General features: G+C 29.7%; 1 protein-coding gene across 3 annotated transcripts in view; it reads left to right on the plus strand.

The window, feature by feature from the left end:
* Positions 1 to 26,562, plus strand: part of LOC121131846 (chymotrypsin-like protease CTRL-1) — a 117,808-nt gene that overhangs the window by 77,183 nt on the left and 14,063 nt on the right. For 2 of the 3 annotated variants that reach the window (XM_040727236.2, XM_071894047.1), the window contains 2 exons: positions 12,436 to 12,596; positions 15,741 to 16,007. In XM_040727236.2, coding sequence (XP_040583170.1) covers positions 12,448 to 12,596; positions 15,741 to 16,007 — 416 coding nt within the window. In that variant the 5' untranslated portion in view covers positions 12,436 to 12,447. The remainder of the gene's footprint in view (positions 1 to 12,435; positions 12,597 to 15,740; positions 16,008 to 26,562) is intronic. The other variant, XM_071894048.1, reaches the window with a different exon arrangement.

A 26,562-nucleotide genomic window follows, 5' to 3' on the forward strand; every position in this document is an offset into this window, starting at 1 on the left:
AGGCAATTATTTTCATGACATAATAGGTCTACAAGTACGAGTTCTAAGTGTCATTACATATATTACCGCTAAATCAAACAGCACTAATTTGAAGATTGTAATACTTTAAGTACTACACAAATTATGTCCCTGGTACAGACTTGGAGACTCAAATGGTAGTAAATGCACTACATATATTATGTAGTACATTGTTTTTAGCTTACCAGTAAATTTATTTTTCCTCAGCTGTTATAATTATTAATAACTAATTAGTGATTAATTCTTGAGGCGTGAACTTCCTTTTCTACTACATACAACATATTATTGATATATACGAAATCGGATTGAACATTTGCATGTGCTCAAAACAAGACCTTAAGAGAAACCCTAAGGAGTTGTTGCAGAGTTATCATAATAAATCCTCGTTCAACTCAGATTAGAATTGAAGATCGACATGGAAGTAACTCTTGCCCATGTCCTTGTTGATTTCCCTCTCCCCCTTCCTCATAACAGCTGCTTGTAGTTGATCTGATGAAACGTCTTGATAGCTAAGCAGCTCTCCTCAAAAAACATTTACTAAATTGTCAGGTTTACCATGTTGATAATTGGGTTGTTTTGTATCATACCCAAAAGGATCATAATTATCATCACTGTCTATAAGTGTTGCTTACATATTATTAGTTTGTATGGTAACACTTTCACACTTTATGTTTGTACTCATTTTATATAGGTATAATATTTATCTAATGTTAGAAACTATTTTTTAAGAATACTCACATCGGATCTACAATTAATATATATTTAATTATATGTTTATGAATTGTTAATTTAATGTTTCAGATACTTAAAGTTTATGAATAGGCACAATATATGTAGATTTGAAGAAAACAGCTAAATTTGCTTATATTTTTATCTGAAGTTGTAAGAGACAAAATTTAAAGTAACCATCATGTGTTATACATTTCTAGAAAGGGGTTTTGAGGTGTAACAGCATAGTACTTAAAAAAACCAACTTAAGTTATCACCCAACCCTAATAATGGCACGTCTATAAAACAGAGTTATGAGACCAAGGGGGAAATTATTCATTTTTGAATAAGCAAAAGGAAAAACAGTTAGTCTGTTACTTTTAATAAAAAAATTCTCGATTTCTAACCGAAGTCTAAAAATTCCCAATGAAAAAAAAAAAAAAAAATCTTTGATTTTAAACTATCAAAAATAAATAAAAAAATATATTAACCACATTAATGGATATTTATAATTACATTACCTCAATACTTATAAAATACTCCAACAATTTTCTTTTATCATTCAAATTAAAACCTAACTTAGTTCTTAAAAGCCTAAATTTTTTAATAAATTATACATACAGGAATAGATAGAAGACTTTATATTATATTGACATATGCATATCTAATAATAATGGGTTCTTTGATTAAATTATATATTGATATACTCTATTTCCTCATATTATACAGTTATATGGAACTTTTTGTATAACTACAAATAAGGAATTATATCATGCTAATTTATAATATCCATGTGATGTTCATTGAAGCAAATTGAAATTCAGCATCTTATAGGTACATTCCTAGATTAAATATCATTCTGTTTGTCTGTTTTTTTTATTATAATAAAGTTATTTAAATACTCTCAGTTAAAAAATATAAGTTCCTGCTTTAGTTCTATATGTATATGTTCAAGAAATACATTGATTTGACCATGATACATTCTTTAATTTAGCCTTAATTAAGAATAAGGATACAATATTATGGTGCATGAAAGATACTGAAAGTTTACTGAAAAAATTCAATGAATACACTGAAGTACTTTACTTTTATAGTAGTTAGCTAGGAGTAGTACTTACCATTCTCTGAGTTATTAAGCGTCGTCAAACAAAAACTTTGTTTGACAAATATAGAGCATAACTACTCCAGAAATTATCAGTGCTACTCACTGTTTTTCACAGGACCTATGGCAAATATGTATGTGCTGGCTCCTTTAAAAACATTAATTGAATTTCAAACTTTTAAATTAAAGAAACTTGAATTTTTTTTTTTTTTTTTTTTTTTTTGAAAATAATTTAAAACCTTTTTTCTTTTAACTTTTTAAGTTAAATGTAAGGTATAGAAGAATTTCCTCAAATAGCCCCTATAAAAACAGCACTGATGATGCACTCTTCTTTAAGACACGCTATACTTATCGATTAAAATTGAAAAATATTATATTTAGGAAGGCATTTGGAAACCCCTCTGACGCCTCTTCTGTTTTTAAACACATTGAAAAAAAACAAGAAACACTTGAACAATATTTATTGCATCTAATATGTACATATATTTGAATTATGAATTATGATATTAATAGTAATAACTCATTCTCCTCGACGATTGTATCTCATTTGCACTTTTTGAAAATGCACAAATAATTTATAATAAAACTTCTTGCAGAGTTTTTAAATTAATTTTAATGTTTTCCGCTACTCACATAAAATATGGTTTTATATCATACTCTGTAGAACCATCATAAACATATAATATATTGGTATCTATGTATGTATGATGTATTAGTCTATGTATGTCACAGCATTACCTTGGTAACACAAAAATATCCTCTGTACTTTGTTTTCAGCTGTCAATTTACTTGTAACCCTTGATGTCATGTCTATTTCATAATTACTAATTAGTTATTCTATACTTATACTCTGTTTCTAAAAGAACAGGGATACAATTTCTTGCTGATTCCTTGACGTATACAAGATATGCATACATGCAAATAAAAAAAGTTATTAGAGCGATTAGAAAAAGAAAAACGGTTCATGCGTCTAGTCTTTTTTCTCTTTTTTGAATGATATAATCACGCGTGATTGTAAATTGATTTAAAAACTCTTTATAAAAGATAAATATAAATTAAAATATAATTTTTATATTTTCCAAGTACTAATGCTATTTTAAATGTAGAAGTTTCTCCTTTTTATAAAAGTAATTCATTTTCTACCCCCTAAATCTTATAAAAAACATTTGATATTAACAATGGTCTTAATTCAGTCATACCATAATATGTCTCGCTTCTGCCTTCTCCTTGCGCCCTTACACAAGCCCCACCACTAATTATGATACAGTATCGAACAAAATTATATATAGGATTTGAATATTATGAAATATTTATATATATTTATTTAATTCATTTTTGAATTTGTGGATAAATAATATGACAAAGATAGTCTGGGAGTACTTAACTGATAAATATAAGGTGTTATAATTGACTTATTTGGCAAACTACCACATGGTTTTGAGCCTTTTTTGTATTCTTTTTGGAAGAAAGGCATTGAAATATAATCAAGGTAACAGCGTGATGTAAATTTTTTAAAACGTAGAGAAAGAAAATAAAAAGCAACGTCTGATCAGTTATTCTTATGAGCAGCATAAAATGGTTATTACCATATAACCATAGATATGATTATTATTACAATTTGTTCCATTCATGTACACACTTCTATAAATAGTTCTAGACCCTATGTATCGACAATTATTGCCATGCTATTTATAGAGAAACACTAGGAAATACGGACATGTTTAACTATGTACATAAAATTATTTTGCACGTATTATGTAGATACAATATTCATTGCAAAGTAATATGTAGAGTTGTAAATATTAAGCTCTACCGATATGTTTAACAAAGAAACCCAAAAATGGTATGGTAAGCTTGACCATATAAACAAATGTTTGGGAAAACTTAGTTGTCATCACATTTTATTCGAATAGCTACAAGTGACCGTGAGATGAAGGAAATACATATGAATCCCACTCCGTTTCTAGCAAGGAATTACTCCGATGTTGATCCTCAATTCTACTCTGACTCCAACAAAAACATATATCAATAACCCCCAATAAATCTTTAGTGTTAATATTCTTTTTTCTAGAGTACTTTCACTCTTGGTTGGTTACTTTTTATTTGAGTATTCCCTCCTCAAGAATCACAGAATAATAATAGCAGCATTAAATAATTAAAAAAACACTTCAAATGGCCAACTACCTAAAAATATTTTAGACGGGCGTAAATTATAAAGATTTAAAACTCATTTTCCAAACATTCATATATGTATTCTCAGGAGTGTCAAAAATTATACTTCGAGGGGTCTACAGCCCCCGTCCCTGGAGGAACCCCTAATACTTGGAGTTTGTGTTATTAGCAGTATGAACCATATCTAAGTACAGATTGCCCGAGGCGCTAGTGTCGTGTAAGATCACGTCAACTGTTTAATTCCCTGGCTGTATGATATACTTATATATTATTTGACAATCAAGAAAAGAAGAAAGATTAAAAAAAAAGAAGAATATAATAGCATAAATATCCCAACAACAGCTGACTCCAAGTCTAGTCGGTAACAATCTCCTCATTTAAATCTTTGACGCTCTAAATATTTTCCACGATAGATATTTTCAGTATACATTAACACTAAAATAGACGATATTGTAGACCATTAACATGTAAATATTTGACGATCCGGGGAGATGCTTCCAATGACGTCATTAATCAACAGAAGTACTTACTTTTTTAGTAATTATATGGACGGCTAAAAATGGAAAAATATTATGGAGGAATTTTGGGCTATCCAACCCTTCCCTGCTATATGTTCTTCCAATATACTTTTCCAATTCCTTTTATATACATTTGTGGCCACAAAAAAAGCCAGAATTGTATTTTTTGTAAAATTGAGCGTAAGCTATATTTGTATTCTCTAACGAATATTCGTCAGTTTATATAAAAAAATTATTCTTATATTATTGAGATATCCCCGATTATTACTCTGAAAAGAGAATATTCTAATAGTTGGAGAGAATGATATAATAGCAATTAATTAGAAGTTTTTATTTTCGCTTATTTGGAAGAGGAAAGGTTGAGGGATGCAATAAGTATTGCTATGTGATACTCAACATCAAACACTCAAAAAGAGTACAATTATTTATCCAAAATTTTAATTCCAGATGTTACACACTTATATATTTCATATCGCAACGTGCAGTGTCGTTATCGAACAAAATGGACTCAAAAATACATCTTGATTAAAATGACACAAATGGGTTAATTAGTGCTTTATATTTGCGCATAAAGGCATATAATAAATACATAAGGGTGACAATAATATCAACTTTTTCAGAAAAGTATTAATGGTTTAGGTTGAAAAATGGTTCCTAATTGTTCAAAAAACATTTAAGAAAAGTTTGAACAGTTTTGAAAAATATTTAAAGTATTGAAAATTTATATTTTCGACGAAAAAACTGAGTATTTTCCTAAATACTGTCCATATATTTCAAATTAAAGTTTTTTTGTAAAAATAATCAATATTTTACATTTTTAAATTTACAATAAAATATACTTTATAATTATTTCAACAAAAATAATATTTATATGTACAAAATAACGTTAATTGAAGTTCATTGAAGTTTAGCTCATGCCCCTCCTTTTTATTTATTTTGTATATTGTAACCCAACTATTGGACTGATAAATATGAAAATTTGTAATTACGTTTTAATAATATTAAATTCAACAAAAAAATTTACATTTTTAATTACCATGGCTATAGTAAACTTTTTATGACTTTTTCAAAGAAATTGACGATTTAATTCAATTTTAACTCATAAAACAAGAAATAAAAATCTAAGTCGTCCTATTTGAAGATGGTACCTACAAAAAAAATATAATTTTAACAGATCTCTGCTATTTTTTGTCATTATGATGTATCAAATACACACTATGAGTGAGTTTTAAATTAGACAAAGAGTACTTATATATTTATTAAAACAAATCTTAATTTTTTTTTGAAATTATATGTTCAAATACCGACAAAAATAATGGAACTTGTGTTCTACATGAAAAATTACAAAAAAAAAAAAAAAAAATCCACCATTTTCTTGAAGACACCATATAATGGAATTAGTTATTTAATTTTTTTTTCCAAGAGTGTATGTGTGTTGCATCGTCACTATAAGCTCCTTTCTTAAAAAAATCAATCATCACAGGCCTCCAATTCTATTTTGAACGCTCAAATGAAGTTGTTAATCGAAATTTTTTCAATTAATAGACATATTTACAATTCTGCCTCTTTCAAATTTTCTAAACTTTTATGGTATTTTTCGGAAGACCTCGTTCGATTCACTTTATTCGATGATAGAGTAAGTTTAATTACAAAAAGGGAAATGATTAGCCTTCTCAAAGTTAAGCACAGGAGGACAAAAAACCTAAGAAATGATTTTATTCATAAAAATATTTAATATTTTGTCAAGAAGAAGTAAAAAAAAATTCTGGAAATTTTGGAGCTGCTTGATAGCTTTTAGAAGTTGACACAACACTTTGAAATGATAGGGAAGACTAAATGGAAGCATCAGAAAAAGTTGATTTGCTCCACGTATGCAAGGATCTGGCAGAAAAGACGAGTGGCACTCATCACATAATATTGTGGGTTAATAACACAAATGACGGTTGACAACTTTAATGTCTTCTACAAGTCGCGGAAGACCATCAAAGGATCTACCCCAACACTAAGAAGACCAAAAGTCATTAGCGTTTTTCTAAAATTTACAATAAGAAATTATTTATATGTATGATATTATAAAAAATATTAATATACTAGTTTGAAAATGAATTGAAATAAACAATTTAAACTAAATAAATCTTGTGTCTAAATAAGTAAATATAAATTGAGTAAGTACTTATTCATTTTTCTTTTAAAATCTAAATTTTCTAAACTTTAGGGCTGTTGAGCTACCTTTAAATATTTTTCAAAACGGTTCAAACTTTCCTTAAATATTTTTTTTGTACAATTAGGAACCCTTTTTTAACCTAAGCTATTAACTTTTCCAAAAAATTGATTTGATTGTCACCCTAACATACCTAGGTATACGTGGAAGTAATTTTGTTTATTTAGTTCAAGTCCTGAATGTACACAATGTAAATAATAATAATATGTATAGCGATTTTGATATAAGGTCATGTTTGGATACATAATACCAAGCCATAACCTTTCATAGTGTTATTTGGGTACTTATGACCTTTATGTATACATACTGGGTGGGTAGTGGAAATTTGGACACATATAAAAGAGAAGAATAAGAAAACAACATAAAAAGAATTGATAGGTCTTCCAATCACACAATAAACTCCGATTATTGTGTGTCTTTTAAAATACATTAGCACAATCAATTGAAAAAAGGCGTCACAAACAGACAAAAGATTCCAGATTGCTGCATTATTTGGCGCCAAATATACACCAATGTCCAAAAGAGATCCAAAGCATAATTTCGGCAAGCAAATAGGCTAATTACAACGTCGAAAATACCATTCATGGCGGTATTGATATCAGGACGAGCACATACAATATGGTGCACTGGATCAACTATCAAAGGCTATTTAGTTATTTTTGTCGACCAAAATTCCATTCTGGCCGAAAACAATGTGCCCACCATACAGATGCCAGCTCACATGATTTTTTCAGGTCAAATGTCAGGCCCAGGGTCTTCCAGACAAGGGCACCTATTCTCGAAACTCTAAAGACGCCTATTATTGAGCATTGGAGCACCATAAGCCCCAATTAGAATATTACCACCTGTCAGAGCTTACAGTCGCGGATCAAGGCCATTGACTAAAGTCAATGGTGGCTGCATTGAAGATTATGAATTGCAAATCATTTGGCAACATTTGTACAAAGCTATTTAAATGTATCTACCCTAGTTTGCTAACTTTAAACATTTTAAAATTCCAGATTCAAAATATCTACTTTTCAACTACGCACCAAGTATCTTCAATATTTGCTTGAAGAATAAACATCCATAATCTACAATCATTATGTATTTATATATTTGTGTCAAATATGAGTTGTTTAAGTGCTTGACTTATGCCATAAGTCATATTTATGTACACACTATTTATTTTTTCGCAAATTCATTGCTACATATTTACATACATCATTTTTTACACTTACCTACGATGTATTTGTATTAGGTTGTCTAGTATTCGGCTTAAGATTTTTTTTCTCTGCACAAAGATATAATCTATAAACTGAATTTGGCAAAATTTGATCCCCTTCAAGCCCTTTTTAAGCCTTTAAAAATATGGAAACATGAAATCGTTGAGCAGATCTTAGAACTCTTAAATGATTAAAAACAAGGCGCACAATATTTTTAGCTGATAAATTAAATACCAACAAATAATAGGCGTATTAAAAATATATCCATTATTTTTAATGGAATTTAAAAACAACAATTAATGTTTATCTTCTTGGCAATCAAAACAGTACTTAAATGACGGTCGGACTCGACGATTTCCCTTATTTTATCCACATTTTCGATATTGGCCTTCAAACATTGACATTCAAATTACCGAAGGGAATAAACGAAACCAACATAGCGCGTCATTGGCTGTTAAAGTATCAAGACCATAAACACTAATCACATTTTCAGACCCCTGGCTTAAGTTTTTGCCTTGTTCGAAGAAAAACAGTAAACTATGGAGTATTTTTTCTTTGTTGGTATCCATCTTTGACGCGCGCTCAAACCAATACTGATTCAAACAATCACAAAAATTATAAAAAGATTTTTGAGTACGAAATCTTATCTTTTGAACGCCATCCAGTATAAACCTATTGCACCTATAGAACGTAAGATACACATTACTAAAGCCATCAATCTAAAAAATAATGTTTTTCTATTTACTAAGCCTATTGTAAAAAGTACATTGTTAACTCATGGTATCATATTTAGCCCTTTGGTACAAGATCCCATTTTACTGAAATAAAAAATGATCTGTAGTACAGAAAAAATGATTTGAGCAGACTCACACATTACGGAAGGGATTTTTTTGATAGTGTCCATCAAAAAAGTTTTTTGTTCAAGGAAAAAAAAAATATTCACCTAAAAAAGGGACAATCTAACGTAGATTGTACTTAGAGTAAAGCTATTTATCTAACTTAACTAAAATTATAATATATTAACCGCTCCTTAGTCTGTCTTGATTTTACGGAAGTGTTGTATAGCATATTGTCTAGAGTGGTACATAGAGGTTTTCCTTATTAATACATTATGATATTTAGTTTACTAACAAGTAATAATAAGACCTGCCTTTTAACACGAATCAATATATACTACTATAAACTTGGCTATGGTAAAATGATTATTCCTGAACCCCACTGTCCATAACCGCCAGTTTGACTCCTACTTCTTAAACATCTTACAAATTGTTCTTCCTTATGTATTTGTTCGTCGTTCCTTATGAAAAATGAGTTAATGCAACAAAGTCTCTTCCTTCTCCCTCAAAAAGGTGTGCCCCCAAAGCTATCATCAGAGTGGCCTATTAGGTTAAGTAGATTCATCGTCTTTGTGAAACCTTTTTCCTCGCAAAATCTCACTTTTTATTATACCAAGGATGACAATAGAGTTGTGCCGGTCCTGATTAAGGACTTAAGACTAAACTCCAGTTCAGTATTGCATATTAGTTCTGAAACTGATAAAGTTCGGTCCTTGATGACATGGTCTTTGATTAAAATTAAGCAAGTCATTTAGCTCCTGTCCAAGCTCACTGCCGTTCAAGTCATATATCCCATTAAAATAAATTGTAGGAAATGATACGTTTTTCTGTTTGAAAAAGACATTGATTTGATATATAAATATAGATGTAATAAAAATACCAGAGGAAAGGAATGGAAACCAATACTTTATTTAAATTTTACCTGCATCAGGAACCGTTTATTTTTTCTTGTTTTGGGCTAGTTTAGAAATTTGAAGACTTTTTAAAAAAATTAGACAATTTTCATTATTGTTTTTTAATTAAAGACATTTTTTTTTTGTGTGGCGGGGGGGGGGGGGAGGGGGATTGTTCTGGCTCAGAAATTTTTGGGGGTTCCGTCATTGGGAGACCAATGCTTTCATAAAGTAATAATGTGCTTCAAGTACCAGTTTAAAAATGATTGAAGTATCTCTATCAGTTGAAATACATGCCCAATACTATAATAAGTAGATTCGGCATTTTTGTAAGGAGGAAAAGCTGGGAGTGAGACATATGGTACCATTGAATTAACTCTTATTAATATTGGCTGCCTTCTTCTACATTTAAAAGAGCATTAGTTAGTGCAGGGAAAATTTGTTAATTATATTCAAATTCATATATATATATATTTAATTATGGGTTTAAAAAAAATATATATATACCAAAGATACGCAATAATGCTTACATTGGAGGGAGAAGTGAAGACCACAACAACCTAATAAATAATTAACAAAAATGAAGATGCACCACACGCAAAAAAACCTTTTTCCTTTTCTTATTTTTTGACATATGAAACCAATTGGTTTCAACAAAAACATGACTTCTATAAATATAAGTCGTCTGATATACCTACCGAACAATAATATGATAGAGACTCGACGATCCTAACACACCACTTCGACTTGGTCCCCCTTCTTTTTACAAAATAAAATAAGCATAATGAAGATAAAAATATTACCTGGATTAAAGATAAGCTCCCATGACATGCATATGATGTATAATCTAGTATATAAACGTACTCTCTATGCTAAGGCAACTCAATTATACACCTATATATGTTCAAATAATGAATTATTTCTATTAGATTATAATATGTAATTCAATGACTCTATTATTCCTTATACCTAATGCGAATATATAAATAAAATAATCTAATTTCTCGATTATTTAACATACTTTAGGATGAATATGTACTTACATCATTATTATTCAATATCTACAGTATGCCTTATTTCCTTTACTTAAAGCCTCTATTTTTGGCATGATATATTTTTTTTAATGAAAATCATCATTAAATACAGACCTATTTTGTTGATTTACGTATTGTAGTTGGAAAGATAATTGATAGGTATGTTTCTACCTACCTATACTTATATTTAGCCGCATTATAGGAAATAATATTTCTATAAAAAATTATGCCCAAACATATATTTTTCTCTTTCAAGTCTGTACATAATAATGTGATTTGTTTAAATCAGTACGTATTATCGATACGGGTAAATATGAGCCAAATATTTGAGCATTCAATATATTGTTTTTGATTAATATCTTTGGATATAATTGCAGTAGACAGATATTAATGAGAAGATAGTAGATCAAAATTGAGTCCTCAAACAATTTATAAATAATAGTAGAACATACAAGACCCAATAATATGATCCGTCTCTAATCAAAGTTAACTTATTATTATCAATCACAAGTGATAATGGTTTGGAAGATTGGTCTTGAAGTCCATTTTTTTTAAAGGTCTCTTCTTAGTTTTGAATACTAAATAGTCTTGTACTTATTGACATAAAAAAAAATACCTTAAAAAATTAGAAAAGGAAAAACGGTTGTTGTGTGTACTTCCCCCCCACTATTTAATAGGTCTTCGTGGCGTTAACTTCTCCCTTTAAAAGAAGAATTCTCGCCTAATTTCAATGTAAATTATTTTAAAAATATATAATAAAATAAATAACTATGAATTCACTTATAATCACAAAATTTCCCCTACACTAATGCTATATTTAATGTTACAAGGTTCTCCTCTTTTTCTCTCCCCCATCAAATAGCAGACAGCTGGTATTAACAAGGGTCTTAATTCAGTAACTCTGCTAATGACATTGGGTGCACCCTGTTGTGCCTTCCCTTTCCTTTCTTTTAATTATGATACATGTTGAAGAGAAAATAAAAGACACCACAGGTGTACACTTTACTCTTTTTAACAAAACAAGATGATTAATGAACTAAGAAAGGAGACTTCTCTTGACTTCAAAGTCTTGCTCTCGATTAAGGTGGTTTTGAGATAGTAGAGGCCTGTCTGAGTTTTACAAATAAGAAAATGAGTGGCTTGTCAACATATAAACAAGCTAAAAAGATTTATTTCAAAATTGAGTTTTGATTATATTTGTGTTCACCAAAAAACGGATTCTAAAAAAGAATGCAATTTTATGGCAGTTAAAGTAAACTCATATTTAAAATGAAAATTAGTGAGAAGTACATTATATAAAAATAAATTTAAGGTTTTTATTGTCTAAAAAAGGGTCATTAATTTAAAAGAAAAAAAAACAATTTCCATTATAAAAAAGGTAATTGAAGTAAAAAAATTTGTTTAAGGAATTTTATCTAAGATAAAGGTTAATGGAGGAGGATTTCTTTAAAAAAAAATTAAAATGGTTGTGAAAAAAAAAACCAAGACCCACAAAAATAAAATCCTACGAACGCCCCTGGGGTTGTATCTTCTATATTATTAATGCAAAGTTTGTATGTTCGTTGACACCCAATAACTCTGGCATGCCAGGTTCTACCGCTAGTGTTCTATAAAATATTTTACTCTAATTAAATGTTGAGTATTCCCTCAAATTACATTTCATCTCTCAATTTAAAATCTACATAACATTTAAACATTTGAATTTATTATCTTATTTTTGCTTTTCAGATAGAATGACACATGGTGTTCATTACACCTGAACAGGAAGTAGAAGAAACAAAACGAGAAGTAATCACAATGCTCACTAACACTACCTCATTGGTTAGTCCCATCAGGACCAAAAAAAAGGCAGATGCAAATAAAATCAAAAATATTAATTTTCCATCCAGGTCAGTTCTCATTTTTTTCTTCTAAAAATATTCTGAAAACTCATTTTGGAAAAGGTTATTCTTTCTCATAAATATGTTGTAAAAGTGTATTAACCTTTTTAATTATCCTCAAATATGGTTGTAGTTGTAAGTAATACAAAAACTATTTATTTTTACTATTATTTTTAACAAAAAAAAATAGACTAATTGTGTTTTATAAAGAAAAGTTTAATAAAACAAAATTGGAATTTTAATTAAAATAAAGAAAGACTTTTAAAGTGGTTTTATACTGAAAACTTGTTTTGAACAGTGCCTAAGATGAAAAAAAAGTCATAAAAATGATTTTGTAAGTTAAATTTGCAAATATTCGTTTTAACAAAACGAATGATATGATTCCCCGCTTCCTTATTTTTATTAAACATAACATAGCAAAATTTAATCCTACTTGAAGTGTGATAGTTTTTGAAGATAAGAAAGTAAGATAATATTGTTTCATGTATGATAAACAGGGAAACGGCAAATCATTCATTTTATCATTTTTTTTCTGATAAATCAAATATAAAAAGTATAATTTTTGACACAACAACAGTTTTTGGAGATAACATGAGGCCTAAAACTGGCCAATTTTGACCACAAAAATTCCAAATTTTAAAATTGAAATGGCCTGAGAGATTTCAAACATGGACAAAGTCAGTTTTTGGATTGTCACCAATTGAAAAAGTTTTGTGCAAGAAAAAAAGATTAAAATCGAATACAGGATAGTATGATATATAAAGTGCAGCAACAGAACTGCCTTTTTTATAATGAGTGGCAATCAGGCTGTAGAAGTAGTCGTGAGGGACCGGTTTTTTGGGGGGGGGAAGGAAATACTGTATATCGCTTTCATACGTTGAAGTATTGAGGAACGTGCGTTTGCTGTCGAAAATAAATATTGCTAACAAATTGGTTAACATAATATTTTATTAGAAGAAACTAATTGCAATTTTGTTCTTGGATATTTGTTAGTGCAATTTATGAAAATCATTTAATTGCTTCATTTTCTAATATACAAAAAACAAATTTTTTACATTCGTCTTCATTATTTTAACGCGAATAACTCCACGGATAGTAATGTTAGATAGCTGAAAGTGATGACATCAGATTTGGTGTGATGTAAGAATTCTAAACTATTTCAAATTATCTTATTTGAGTTTTTGAAATCTGATTTGTTCTGGAAACCCCTCATCCACAACTCTAAAAAATATTATGTGGCCAATTAAATCTTTTTGTATAAAATTACTATCCCTCAAAAATCTATCAATGGAAAGTAATTGAAAGATAATCGTCGGGTATTAAAATACCAAAGTTCGATGTATAAACAATGGACAAAAATATCATCCATTTGGTATGATTTTCAAAACTGCTTAAAACAAAACTTTAAATGTGTACTAGCATTATGAAAGAAATTATTAATTTCTATATAATAAAACTTGTTTCATTTTCTTTTGGAAAAAGGAAGCTATAATTACAATTTTTTTTCAAGATAATTATACGGAAATTCTGTATTAAAAAAAACCTAATCAAGCCTACAATTAAGTTTCTGATATCGTATAAAATAGGTATACAAATATTTATTTTCCCTTAATATATATACAATACATCTCCATCATTTAAATATTAGCAAATCTAGGTTTATTTGTATGAAAGTTTGTTTGTTTATCATATTTAATGCATAAAAGACGTATCAAGAGAAGAGTTTACAGAAATCTGTAATTAAAATTGAGGATTTACATCGAGTTAATTCCAATCAATTCAACTATGTTTAAATTTTGATATGTTATGTCTGATAAAACAGGGAAACTGCAAAGCATTGAGTCCATCTTGAGGCCCATAAATGATTAAAAACCCCAATAATGACGAAAGTTAACCAATCGATGAATTGTTTTGGAATTTAAAACATCCATTGATCTTGCTGTTGCTGATATTTTCCCAAAAAATCACGGCTATTGGTAAACGGATTCTCAAGATATCGGATATGTATTTAAATATCCCTTCGCCCAAGCGTCCAATTTTTCATAATTACATATTTTTTTAAATTCCTACACTATATTTAAATTTATTAATCTATTACCATTTACAAAAAAGTTATTAAATAATTGAGAGATGATTATGTACATGATATAATAATATTCTTTAAAACACTTTCAATGAAAATATACATGACATTTTTCACACATAAACTAACTTTTTATATCACAAAATTTACATCTTTTACCATTGTCATCTTTATATACAATATCAATTGGTAAATGGGCTATATCTGACAATATTTTCAATACTCCTTAGACTTTTTTTTTTGTAAGTATCCTACTTGAGGATAATGGGCCCAAATTTTATAGCCAAAAACGAATAGGTTTTCTTCGAATGAACTGTATGGCGTGGTAGCTTCCATAATATGGAACCCTATTTGCGTCTATTGCTGAATATTTAGTTGTCTAAATCCTCAAAGAAAGGCCTCAGTTTTCCTATAGTGTCTGACTTTTCGACTTTTGTATTGTCTATAAAATTTATAATGTTTAAAAACGATCTCGACTAATATTATTGGCTAAAATATCAGGAATAGCTTCAAAGTTGGATAAGTATCTTTTTTTTATCCAGTGAAGAGGATGTGCTGTATACAATTTTTCCAAATTTAAAACAGTCTGAAAGGCTTCAACTTTGGCAAAGTCAGTTTTTGAAATGTCCCCCACAAAAAAGTTATTTGTCCATAGGGTTATTAATCCGAAAAACGGGACAGTCTTATATACATCAATTAGGAATATATTTTTAGTTTAGAGTAGATTCTTGCTTTTGATACTTACAAAATAATGGATGCATATTTAAGCAAAATCTCTAACATCACTTTGACCAATGGAAAACTTATTTATGAATATTTTTAAATGGGAGCTATTTAACATATTTAAAAAGAAGTAACAAACTGCTAGGTTCCTTATTATGCTTTATACATATACTAATAACCCTTAGTGCTAATTGTGGAATACAAATAATGAACAACCACATGGAGAGCTTAAAAAGTTTGAAACATAAAATAAGGTATACAATTAACACAACTAATTGTAAGATATTTCGAAATGGAAAATGGATAATTTTTTCTTGAATTTTAATATTTTCCCTTCTTTTTTTCAGATATGATAAATTGAAGAAAAAGTCAGTTGTTGTGAGAAGGAAAAAGATATCAAACAACTCGGAGTCCCTCAATTTTTACCGCCTTGCAAAACGAAAAAACCCTTTGATATCTCCAATTTTCAGTCTTGTATTATTCATTATTCTAGTCAATCTTGCTCCAACCGTAATGGCTCAAGACTTTCTTAGCGCACATCACAGTAGTAATAATGTCATTAACCATAATCAATTTGGATGTGATTGCATGGAGTATTGGACTTGTATTCTGAGGTAAGGACACTCAAAACTTCATTTTAATTGTAAGCTTATTTAATGTATGAAATTATTATATTATGTAAATTGAATAACAATTTAATTATCTGCAAATCATTTTAACGTGGCGTCATCCTTCAGAAAGTCAGCCATTTTGAAAAAAAAGAATAAACAAACAAATAGTAAAAAAAATAAACAACATTGCTGATATATCTACAATGTCCTTGTACATACAACATTAGCGTTTAGAAGTTCCGTATGAATTGGAGTGAGTTTCTCTTATCTATAATAAAGACTATTTTGCTTTAAATTATAGTATATACAGCATAAAAGAGCTATTTTTTTATTTCCCCAAAAAATATATCTTTTTTATATAATTTTCTTAAATTTTAACTATGTTTGCAACAAGTGTTGTGTAGGCGGGACTGGACTCGACCTTGGCCATAAAAAAAGGTCCAACATAACACTAGTTGCAACTTCTCAAGCTAGAAGACAAATTTAAACGCAATTTATGTAATATAACTTGGTAATCTCTAAATAGATTTAAATATGAGAAGACAGATTTAGACATGTTTTCTGAAATTTTAACGTCTATAAACAGAACCAGCTCCAAGTAATTGAATTAAAAACAAAAAGTCTTACAACTATCAACATTTTTAACTGTAGTACGTAAAAAAGTGTTACTATAACTGAACATAGCTTGAGACCAGACCCTCAAGTTTTATTATGTGAACATGCGTGGGCTTTGTTTGCTTTCAACCTTTTTTGGGTGGGTGGGGAATTGAAGGGTTACTTATCCCTAAAAATTATTAGCACCGATATATAACTACTTATATAAATAGGTTTAGTTCAAGGTTAGAAGATATGCAAGATTAGACCATCATGTAATCGTGCCTGCTAGAATTTCAAATTGATGTATCCTACCGACTGCTTTTTAAAAATCCATAGCTATTTTTAAAAGTAAATTTTGTGGGAAAAAAATTCAAAAATCTAGAGCTGCTCAGAAAAAACTGAATTTTTTAACGAAAAATATCTAAAAATTAAATTTTAAATATAATTTTTTTTGAAAAAGAATTTAAATACTATATTTTATATTAAGGATAAAAAATTCCTAAATTTGGGGGAGGGGGCTACTGCCCCTCCAGGCCTCCTCCTGCGGACACCCCTGAAAACCCTTAATATCTCAATATTTTTAATTCTTTGATACCTTTAATAGACCTAGATAAACATTACACGATTCAAATTTATGATTTAATATATGTCTATTAAATTAGCATGTGCTTAATGCCTTTTTATAATTAAGTAGTGTAGATCATGTCCAGTTGTAACTTTGATTGTTTTTGGCTTAATTACTGAGAGTTTTTTTTGACTTAGACTAGTCAAATTTTAACAAAACATATCTTCTATTATTTAAATCTATTTATAGGCTTGACCAGTCAGTAGTTTTTACACAAATTGCATTTGAGTGTCACTTTTCAAATTTTATAACTGTCTTCATAGCCTGGGATGGTTGCAAATTTCGCATTTATTTTTGTAGTTAAAAAACCCCAAAAAACTCTAATATATTTTTGGGAATAAATAATCAGTCTTTTCATTTCATAATGTTGAATGTATTATAGTAAAATAAGATTTCAATTCTTAGTCCATAGCATAATATTTTTTACATTTTTAAGAAACAAAAAAAAATTTGAAAAAATTTCAATTTTTTTTTTTTTAAATCCCTGAAAATTCATAGACAAGTAAATTGTTCAGGGGAAAAAAATACTAAAATCTATATTTCTCTTCTAAAAATAATAATTTTAAGGAAAAAATTTCAAAAACCTAGAGCTGTTTACAAAAAATGAAATTCTTTGGGGAAAAAATTAAAATTTTATATATAAAATTTTTGTCCGAAAATTAAATTTCAAATGTAAAATTGTTGGAAAAAAATTTCAAAAATGTTCAGAAAAAACTACAATTAAAATTTCAAATATTAAATTTTTCGGAAATTTTTAAAATTCTTACCCATATACAGACAATTAATTCTTTAGAAAATTATATTAAATTTTCCAGTAAGAATAAAAAATTCCTTAATTTTTTTTTGGAGTTTTGGAGGGGCTACAGCCCCTTCAGCCCTCCCCATCGCACACCCCTGATTGATCACTAATCAGTATTATAGATCGGAGAAATTCACACTCAAAAGCATCTTTAGATCCCTGGTCTGGATAAAAATCCCGCTTGTTGTGAAGTGTAATTATGTTTTCATTAATTAAACAAAATTTATCTGTCTGTCTGTGTGTCGGAAGAGGACTGATATTTAAAAACTGGCTAATTAAATAAAGAAAAGAAGAGGGAAGTGGATTTATAAATAAAAATTCATGAAGTATGACAAGGAACGTTTATAAGTAAAGTACAGCCCTGGCTAATCACTTAATATTTAAATAAAAATTATTCAGCTGTTATTATTATTCTGTCATACTTGAGGAGAGAACATCTAAAATTGAAGATCTACGAGTGATTGCGCTCATGGAAAACGGAAAGTAACACTAATGATTGGCTGGGGAGTTATCCGCTATATTATTAAAGAAAAGTTGGTACTCAGCCTTACAATATCTCAAATTTTTCCTCACTAAGTGAGCTTTGAATTTTAATACAATTTTATCAACTGATAGCAAAGTAATTAAAAATTCAAATAATATTGTTAATAGACGAAATAATGGAATTATTACAAAAACTGTTTTTATCAAATATCTGGAATAGTAATGTAAACTTTAAGACTCTCAGATGATGTTTGAGAAAATGGAAATTTGCAACTGTCCCGTGTTGTACCTTCCCCAGTCTCCCCTACATATTAGACACTTTAAAATGTCTTTATTGTAATAAAGTCTTCATTAGAATGTGGAACCTTTGTTTTATCGTCAACAGCTTCAATTTGGTCTATGATTTGAATTAAACAAGAAAATCACCATGAAAAAAATCTCTGAAGAACAAACCGAATAAAAGGTGCCCTTGGATCGAATCTCTACACTATTATTTAGTCACAACGACATTCTAAAATATTAAAAATCGTACTTTTGCTGAGTAATGTTATGTTAATACATAATACATATCTCTTTTTAGTTTATACTACTATAATTAGAATAGAGCCAAGGATTAGTATTCTATTAATAATTTATTCTTTTGTAGTCCTTTTATTTAATAAAATCTTATAATTCAAATTGACTTTTAATTGGTGCTCTGAGATATTCAAATTTTGTCCACACAATTGTGAGCATTTTTTTTTTTTTGCCTGCATCTTTTCCTCAGAGCTATTTTTGGTGCAGATCATTTATACATAGCTTGCTTGTTTAAGATGAAACTTATCCTTTTGACGTCATTTAAATATATTTCCAACTTAAATACTGCACATTCAGAACAGATGGACGTAGGTATTGTTACAATGCTTATTGGCAAACTTGCTCACTGACTCCAACTTCTTTTGAAGTTAGGAATACAACAAAAATTTTAATAAATTCAAACAGATCATATTAAAATTAGTATATAATTGAAACCAGTGAGAACTAGAGTCATAGAACCAAATGGTCATTGCCATCCCCTAGTTATGTGGATTTTTTATAGTTATCATAATAATAAAAAAATCCTCTCACTCTTATAAATTTAAATGTCATAATTTTTGAGAAAAAAATCAATTTTCCTTTTAATAAATTGTGGAAATATTTTGAATTTTCTGCAATGTGTACCCTTTGTATTATAAGTAATATGTGTTAGATTATTTTAAGTTAAGTGGGAGTACTCGACATTGCTTAGAAATTGGAATTACCTACCAGTCTAAAAATGTTATTTTTCTACATATTATCATAAATATGCATTTATTTTCATAAGCATGAGTGCTACTAAAAACATAATATTTATAAGTTATAACCAGAACATAATAAAATATTGATGTGTTGACTATACCGGGCCGTGCAGAATTATTTACCAATTTTTGTTCAGAACATATCGCGGACAATAATGACATTTGAATGACTTGAGAAACAATTTATTCATACATTTTTAGAATAATAAAATAGTTTGTGATCAAATTTAATTAATGTAGCCACCATTTGACTCGATGACACTGGTCAGGCGACGTCTGAAGCTGCCACAGACTTGCTGGATGTAATTGGCGTCCTTGGAGGCCCAGGCCTTGATGACAGCAGCCTTTAGGGCATTTATGTTCTTGTGTCATTTTTGCAGGCCTTGGTCTCCACGTGCGCCTAGATAGAGAAGTCTAGTGGGCTCAGATCTGGGCTCTGAGGGGGCCAGTAGTCCTTGGCCAAAAGTTCATGTTGTCCTTGAGCCACTCCTGAGCTTTCTTGGAAGCGTGGGTTGGTGCTCCATCTTGTTGAAAAATCCAAGGAGAGTTGCCGACTATGGATTTGATCCACAGAAGGACCTTGGACGACAGAATCTTCACATAATCCTTCGCTGTTAATCTGAGCCAGTGGAGAACCATACCGGCTTCATGGCCTTCCTGTTGGATCTCCAAACCTCACAACACGGTCATTTTGCCTGTTGAAAACAGGATCGACCCTAAAAGTTTTCTCATCTGAAAAAATGATGATGCGTCCAGATGAGCTCTTGATATCATTCAAGATTTTCTTGGCACGCTCAAGTCTGACTTCTCGCTGACGTTCAGTTAGCAGAGGGCGTTCAGTACGCCTCAGGGACTTTCCTCCAGCCCTTTTCAATGCCCTTGAAAAAGTTGATCTCGACGTTCCCATCTTTCTGGCCATGTCGGCAATGGACCTGTTGGGAGTCCTCTTGAACACTGCCTTTACTTGCCTTGTTGAGACAGTGGACTTCCTGCCAGCCCCAGGGGAATGCTTGATATCACCCCCAGCCTTCAAGCGCTTGGAAACGTTGTAAATTGTCTTCAACGAGGCCCCAACCTGTTCCTTAATGTTGTTATGAGGCACTCCCGCTCGGAGGAGGGCTGCAATTTCGATCCTCTTTGTTTCCTGATTGGACATGGTCTCACGTGTGGAAGTTGTTCGCTCTCACAGGAAGGATTTTTGTTTATTTTAACAGTAAAAATACGAAACAATCAGATTGGTTGCCACAAAACCTCTTAAAAAGTATATTTACATCATCGGTAAATAATTTTGCACGGCCCGGTATAAACAGTTGAATAACGCCTATGATCACAATTCTAATCAGTTAAACTATTTTTTAGATTAATCTGTCTAACATAAATGTTAGAAAACAATTTTTTAATGACAAGTTTCTATAATTATTTCCAAAAATATTATTTTTTTGACTGAATAGTTATTTAGTGAGAAAAAAGTGTTATGGTGAGTAACAAGTATTCAAGTGAGTCAAAAGTAAAACTCGTAATTCCTCAAGTGTTTTTATGAACTCCAAATCCTCATCCAGCGAAATTTAACTCGCGGCACATCACTGATTGTAATATACTTATTATTTTAAATGAGTTTACTCTTCATACTATCTAAAAAATATGAATGCCTAAATCAAAATACAAGAGGGTTCAAACATAAATTGAATATCACTTGAAACACACCATTCATTTAAAAATGTGTAGAGTTTGTGTTCCTCTACGTACTTATTTAGAATTTGCAGGATATCTGCATTTTGTTTTGTTTTTTGCAATACAATCTTGTTGCATATACATACATTTATATAATGTTTGTATATGCGAAATATAAATGAAGTTATTTTACATTATTTTAACATTTATGATAACTGTGTTTCATTATTACTCTTTATGGAAGTAATTATTTTAGCTGTTGTATAAAAAAAAAAAAGATATAGCTTCATTATACCTTTAGATTTTCCGGCACAACATAAAAATATTTATTGCATCTCTAAACTTTTCTTCCTTCAAGAAGAGAAAGAAAAGGGCTCAAAATCGTAGATATCCAATTCTTCGCAAATGTGCAAACTATACTTCAATTTGGATGAAGGGAATTATTCAACCAAACAACAAGTTCAAGGCAATAATAAGGAAAAAAAATAAAGAAATCGACAGCTAAAAAAACATACATATAAATAAAAGTTATTGATATTTTGGGGATATCATCGTCGACAATATCAAAAATTACTTTGTATTTTTGGGTCCTCTCTATATTTTTCTACAAATCTTGCCTCTTATTATGGTTCTGAGTGTTGATTAGTAGAGCTCAAAATAATTGTACTAATGAAGCTGTGAATGATTCCCTACTATTAAATAATGCCGACAGTTGAGAATAATTAGCTAAAAACGAACAGTTGCTTTCAAGTCTTTTTTATTTCTCCGTTTGAAAGAGGAAAAATTGATATAATAAGGGGTTATTCAAACACCACGTGGTTCTTTTTACATAATTCTACCCCCCCTGCCACCATGTGAACTGATGGGGCTTTTTTCGTATACAAGTCTATACCCACGTGTTTAATTTCTTAACCCCCTCCCTTCCCCTTTTAAAAATAACATATTTTTCCATATTTCATTCAATTGCTATTTTTAAGAAAAAAATGTTATATAATATTTTAAACTGATTTTCATTTTAAATAAGGCTAAAACTTATTATGGCCTTTTTCAAAAAGTAGTTCCATATTTAATTTAATGACATTTCCTTTTAGAAAACATTGTATCATGTTCCTTATGACATCATTTATTCAATCTCGGCAAGTTATCTACGTGGTTTTAGTCTGGACCACCCTCCCGCCAAGTAACCACAGAAGATTCCATAGGGGTGGTCCAAATAAAGACATTTTAATTCGTTATCATTCAAAAATTATCCCATCGTAGCCAAAAAAAAATAAAAATTGAAATGGTATTCAATATTTTATTTTCTTTAAAAAAAGTATCTGCCCCAAAAATTGTACTTTTAAATATACTTTTATCTATTTATATGACGGATTTGTTCTCAAGAATGAAAGAATGAGAATAAGAGTTTGCAATAAAAAATCTAAATACAAAGTAATGACTAATGAGTACTTAAGTTTCTAGAGCGCTCAATAACAAAAAGAAAAAAACACCTACGAGAGTTAATTCATTTGTACCAGAGTTTATATTTTATTCAAATCTTAAAGACTATATAAATATTATATTATATTATACAGCATAGAGCTATAACAAAAACAAATAGAAACAGTGTTACATATTCGATCCTAAATGCACATTGCACTAGTCAGCAATATTTGAATAATACGACCACATATATGTATATGATATACATCAGGAATCATTATATACTGTGCACCCTGTATACACGTCTGTTACTATATGCACACGCCTGCAATAGATCATTGATACAACTCATTATTATTTCTTTGATCAAAAATATGTACATATTTGATATACATCAGAGTACATTATATACAGTGCACCCCGTGACTGTTTTTCATACAGACAAACGACAGACCGATAAATTTTACTTCATCAATATAGATATTGTACGTGGTTTTAGAAACGAGATGGGAAGTACATCAACCAATTCATTTATTATTTTCAATGATTGCACTCATAATTAGGTCATATTTATTATTATTATTTCAAATGGATCATTAATTAATTTATGAATATGCATTCTCCATAGCGGGAAATGTTTATTTTACATAATATATTTTCATAGATGAATGTATGTGCTTCGTTTTACAAGGAAAAATCTATCATTAATTCTCTTTGAATTACAATTAATTTATCCTAACTATAGTTGTAGACATATGCATGTTGCATACGGTTACCTACAGCTAGTCTTTTAAAGCTATGCTTTTATGTGCATATTTTGAGTGGATCCTTATTTTTTAAATAGCTTGCTCTTTTTGAGTCACGGAGTTTTGGTAGGCATTTGAATATAGGTTGTTAAAATAATTTCTGTTCCAAAAAATCTTTTGCAGAAACATTTACATATCGAATTATAATCTACATTAATATATGGAATAGGCTGCAAAACTTGAATGTTATAATACTAAATTCAGACTATTGCCACCCAAAATATTTACAAAATCTAATAGGCAGACAGGTTATTTTTGTTTTAACACTTGACGAAATTCAATCTAACTTTATTAATAAAAAGTAAACAATTATTTTTTTACTTCATATAAAGAGGGTGGAACAACAGAAGTTCATTCAAGTTTAATCAGTCAGAAAAGTTTAATTTTTGTTTCATTATGAAACATTTAAAGTGTTTATTTATAAAGTTTTCAAAATCAGAAACCTAACTTCGGTATTTTGATACCCAGTGATGGTTTTTTTTAAATAAACTTTTACGGAAAGGTTTTTTCGTGATGAAAAAAGATGCAATATTTGTTTGCCTTCTTATTTTAATTGATAATTTTAAAATAAACAGTTATGTAATTAGTTATTCACGATTCTGCAATAGTCTCGAAAATGTTTTTCCCCTGAAAAACTTCGGTTCTAATTACATGACTTGAACAAACTGCACCAATTTAATAGTCTTACATGACACATAATTGAATGGTGGCAATTCTAACTCTCTAGTATAATTATCCGTAGAGCTTTTTGCATTCAAATAACTTTGCAAATTTCATGTTACGTTTATGAATTGAAAAAAACGTTTATATTATGTTACAAATTGAATAATAATAAATGATTTGTATAAATTACCCCCATATAACTTAGGACTTTAAGTGGAATTAGTTTTATTTATAAAGCCTTCTATCAATCCATTATTTGGCAACAATTATTTTCGATGGCAAAATGACGTTCCTCACTACTCTGCCACAACTGATTGTAGGCACTTCCTACTATAGAATCTAATCTTTTGAATGAAACCACGTTCACTCCTCTACTACTTCTACAGCCTGATTGCCATTCATTATAAAATGAAAGTAAATTTCCTGCACCCTGTACATATCAGGTGTAGAAAAAGTGCCCAGATTCATAATTAATGTTTCATGTTGTAGAGAGAAAATTTTATTTTTTATTACAACAATACACATTAATTATGAATCTGGCCACCATTAACCTCAATGATAGCCTCTAACCGCCTCCTGAACCCCTTGCGCACATTGGCAACGTAGGCCTTTTTCATAATCCTCCACTGCTGGTTAACGGAGGTCTTCAGGGCATCAATATTCGGGTAGTAGACTTTGCAGGTCTTATTTTCAATTTTCTACCAAATAAAGTAATCCTGTGGATTCAGATCGGGACTTTGAGGGGCCCAAGTCTCTTGGACTAGAAGTTAATGTTGCTACCCATCCACTCTTGTACAATATTGACAGTATGGGCTGGCGCCCCTTCGTGCTGAAATTCGTATGTGGTCTTGTTAGACTTCTTCAGGGTGTTGGTGATGTATAGGACCACATTTTCCTTCAACACCATCTAGTAGTCGGACTTGGGTAACCAGTATTATGCTACAACCTTCAACATCATCACAGAGGCCGGATGTTTGGTCTTGGTGATTGTCTTGATGTTGTTTGCAGCCTAAGCTATTCAAAAATTATCGTAACTTGAAGATTTAATCACGAACTCCTATTCAAAACTGTATTTTTTGAAGATCTCATAATTTTTTCTACAGCCTATTCATGGTTTTATTTTGGTCGACCGTAGGTATTGTATTCAAGTTTGTGGGATGAGTTTAGATAATCAAGGATTTTATCTGTAGTTTAAATCCATTATTTGAGTTTGAAGATTGTTATTGTCCCCCATATGACCACTTTCCGATATAGCCTGTCAATAACAATGAATCAAGACTACTTTATTTGCAAATTTTGATACACTCAAGTGGTTCATAAAAATAGTTTGTTGATAGAAATGTACGATCATTCGTATAAGAATACAAATCTTTAAGAATAATTCTTCTAGCTTTCTTGTGTGTTGAAGTGCCACATATATGTTACAAGGAAACACGTTATTTGAATTATTTATACGTACATACATATCTATGTAGAATTACATAGATATGTTGAGAAAAAATATAAACATACATATTATTATCCAACTTGATTGATTTATGACACGTTTCCTGTGTTTTGAATTACAGATATATGAGGACTCAAGTTTACTGGAATCCAGATATATTCGAGAAATAATATACATATTCATATAATTGCTGCTATCAAGTACTATATGTATAACTGTCTAATAATAGGATGAGTGTGCAAAGGGAATATTGAATTGACATGCCACTAACTATTAGCTGTACATCTCATGTTCTTCATTCATTGAATCAATAAATGAAGAGATTCCAATTGAAAATATATTTCAAATACTATCTACTATAGAACAACATTTCCTTATAACGACACAATAAAACGAATAAAAGTTTCTCAGTATATAGTTAACTGTATAACGTATATATTAAACTGTCCCTATTTTGGAATAATATTTTTTCCACCTGCACAAAGACCTTTTCTTTTAAGGACAATAAAAAAACTGACTTTGGCGAAAGTTGAGGCCTTTGAGGGCATTTTTGGTGTGGTACATACCTTTTTAGTTTAGAAACACAATGGTATTTATAAAATCATTTTTTATTTTAAATTCCAAATTTGACCAATAACTTTTCAAGTTTTGAAAAAAAAATTCCCAAAATTTTTACGTTTAAATTTTTTCAAAAAATAATCTTCAAAAGTTGGTAGGCCAATAGCCCCT

Source organism: Lepeophtheirus salmonis, chromosome 1 (assembly GCF_016086655.4).
Source record: "Lepeophtheirus salmonis chromosome 1, UVic_Lsal_1.4, whole genome shotgun sequence".
Lineage (NCBI taxonomy): Eukaryota > Metazoa > Arthropoda > Copepoda > Siphonostomatoida > Caligidae > Lepeophtheirus > Lepeophtheirus salmonis.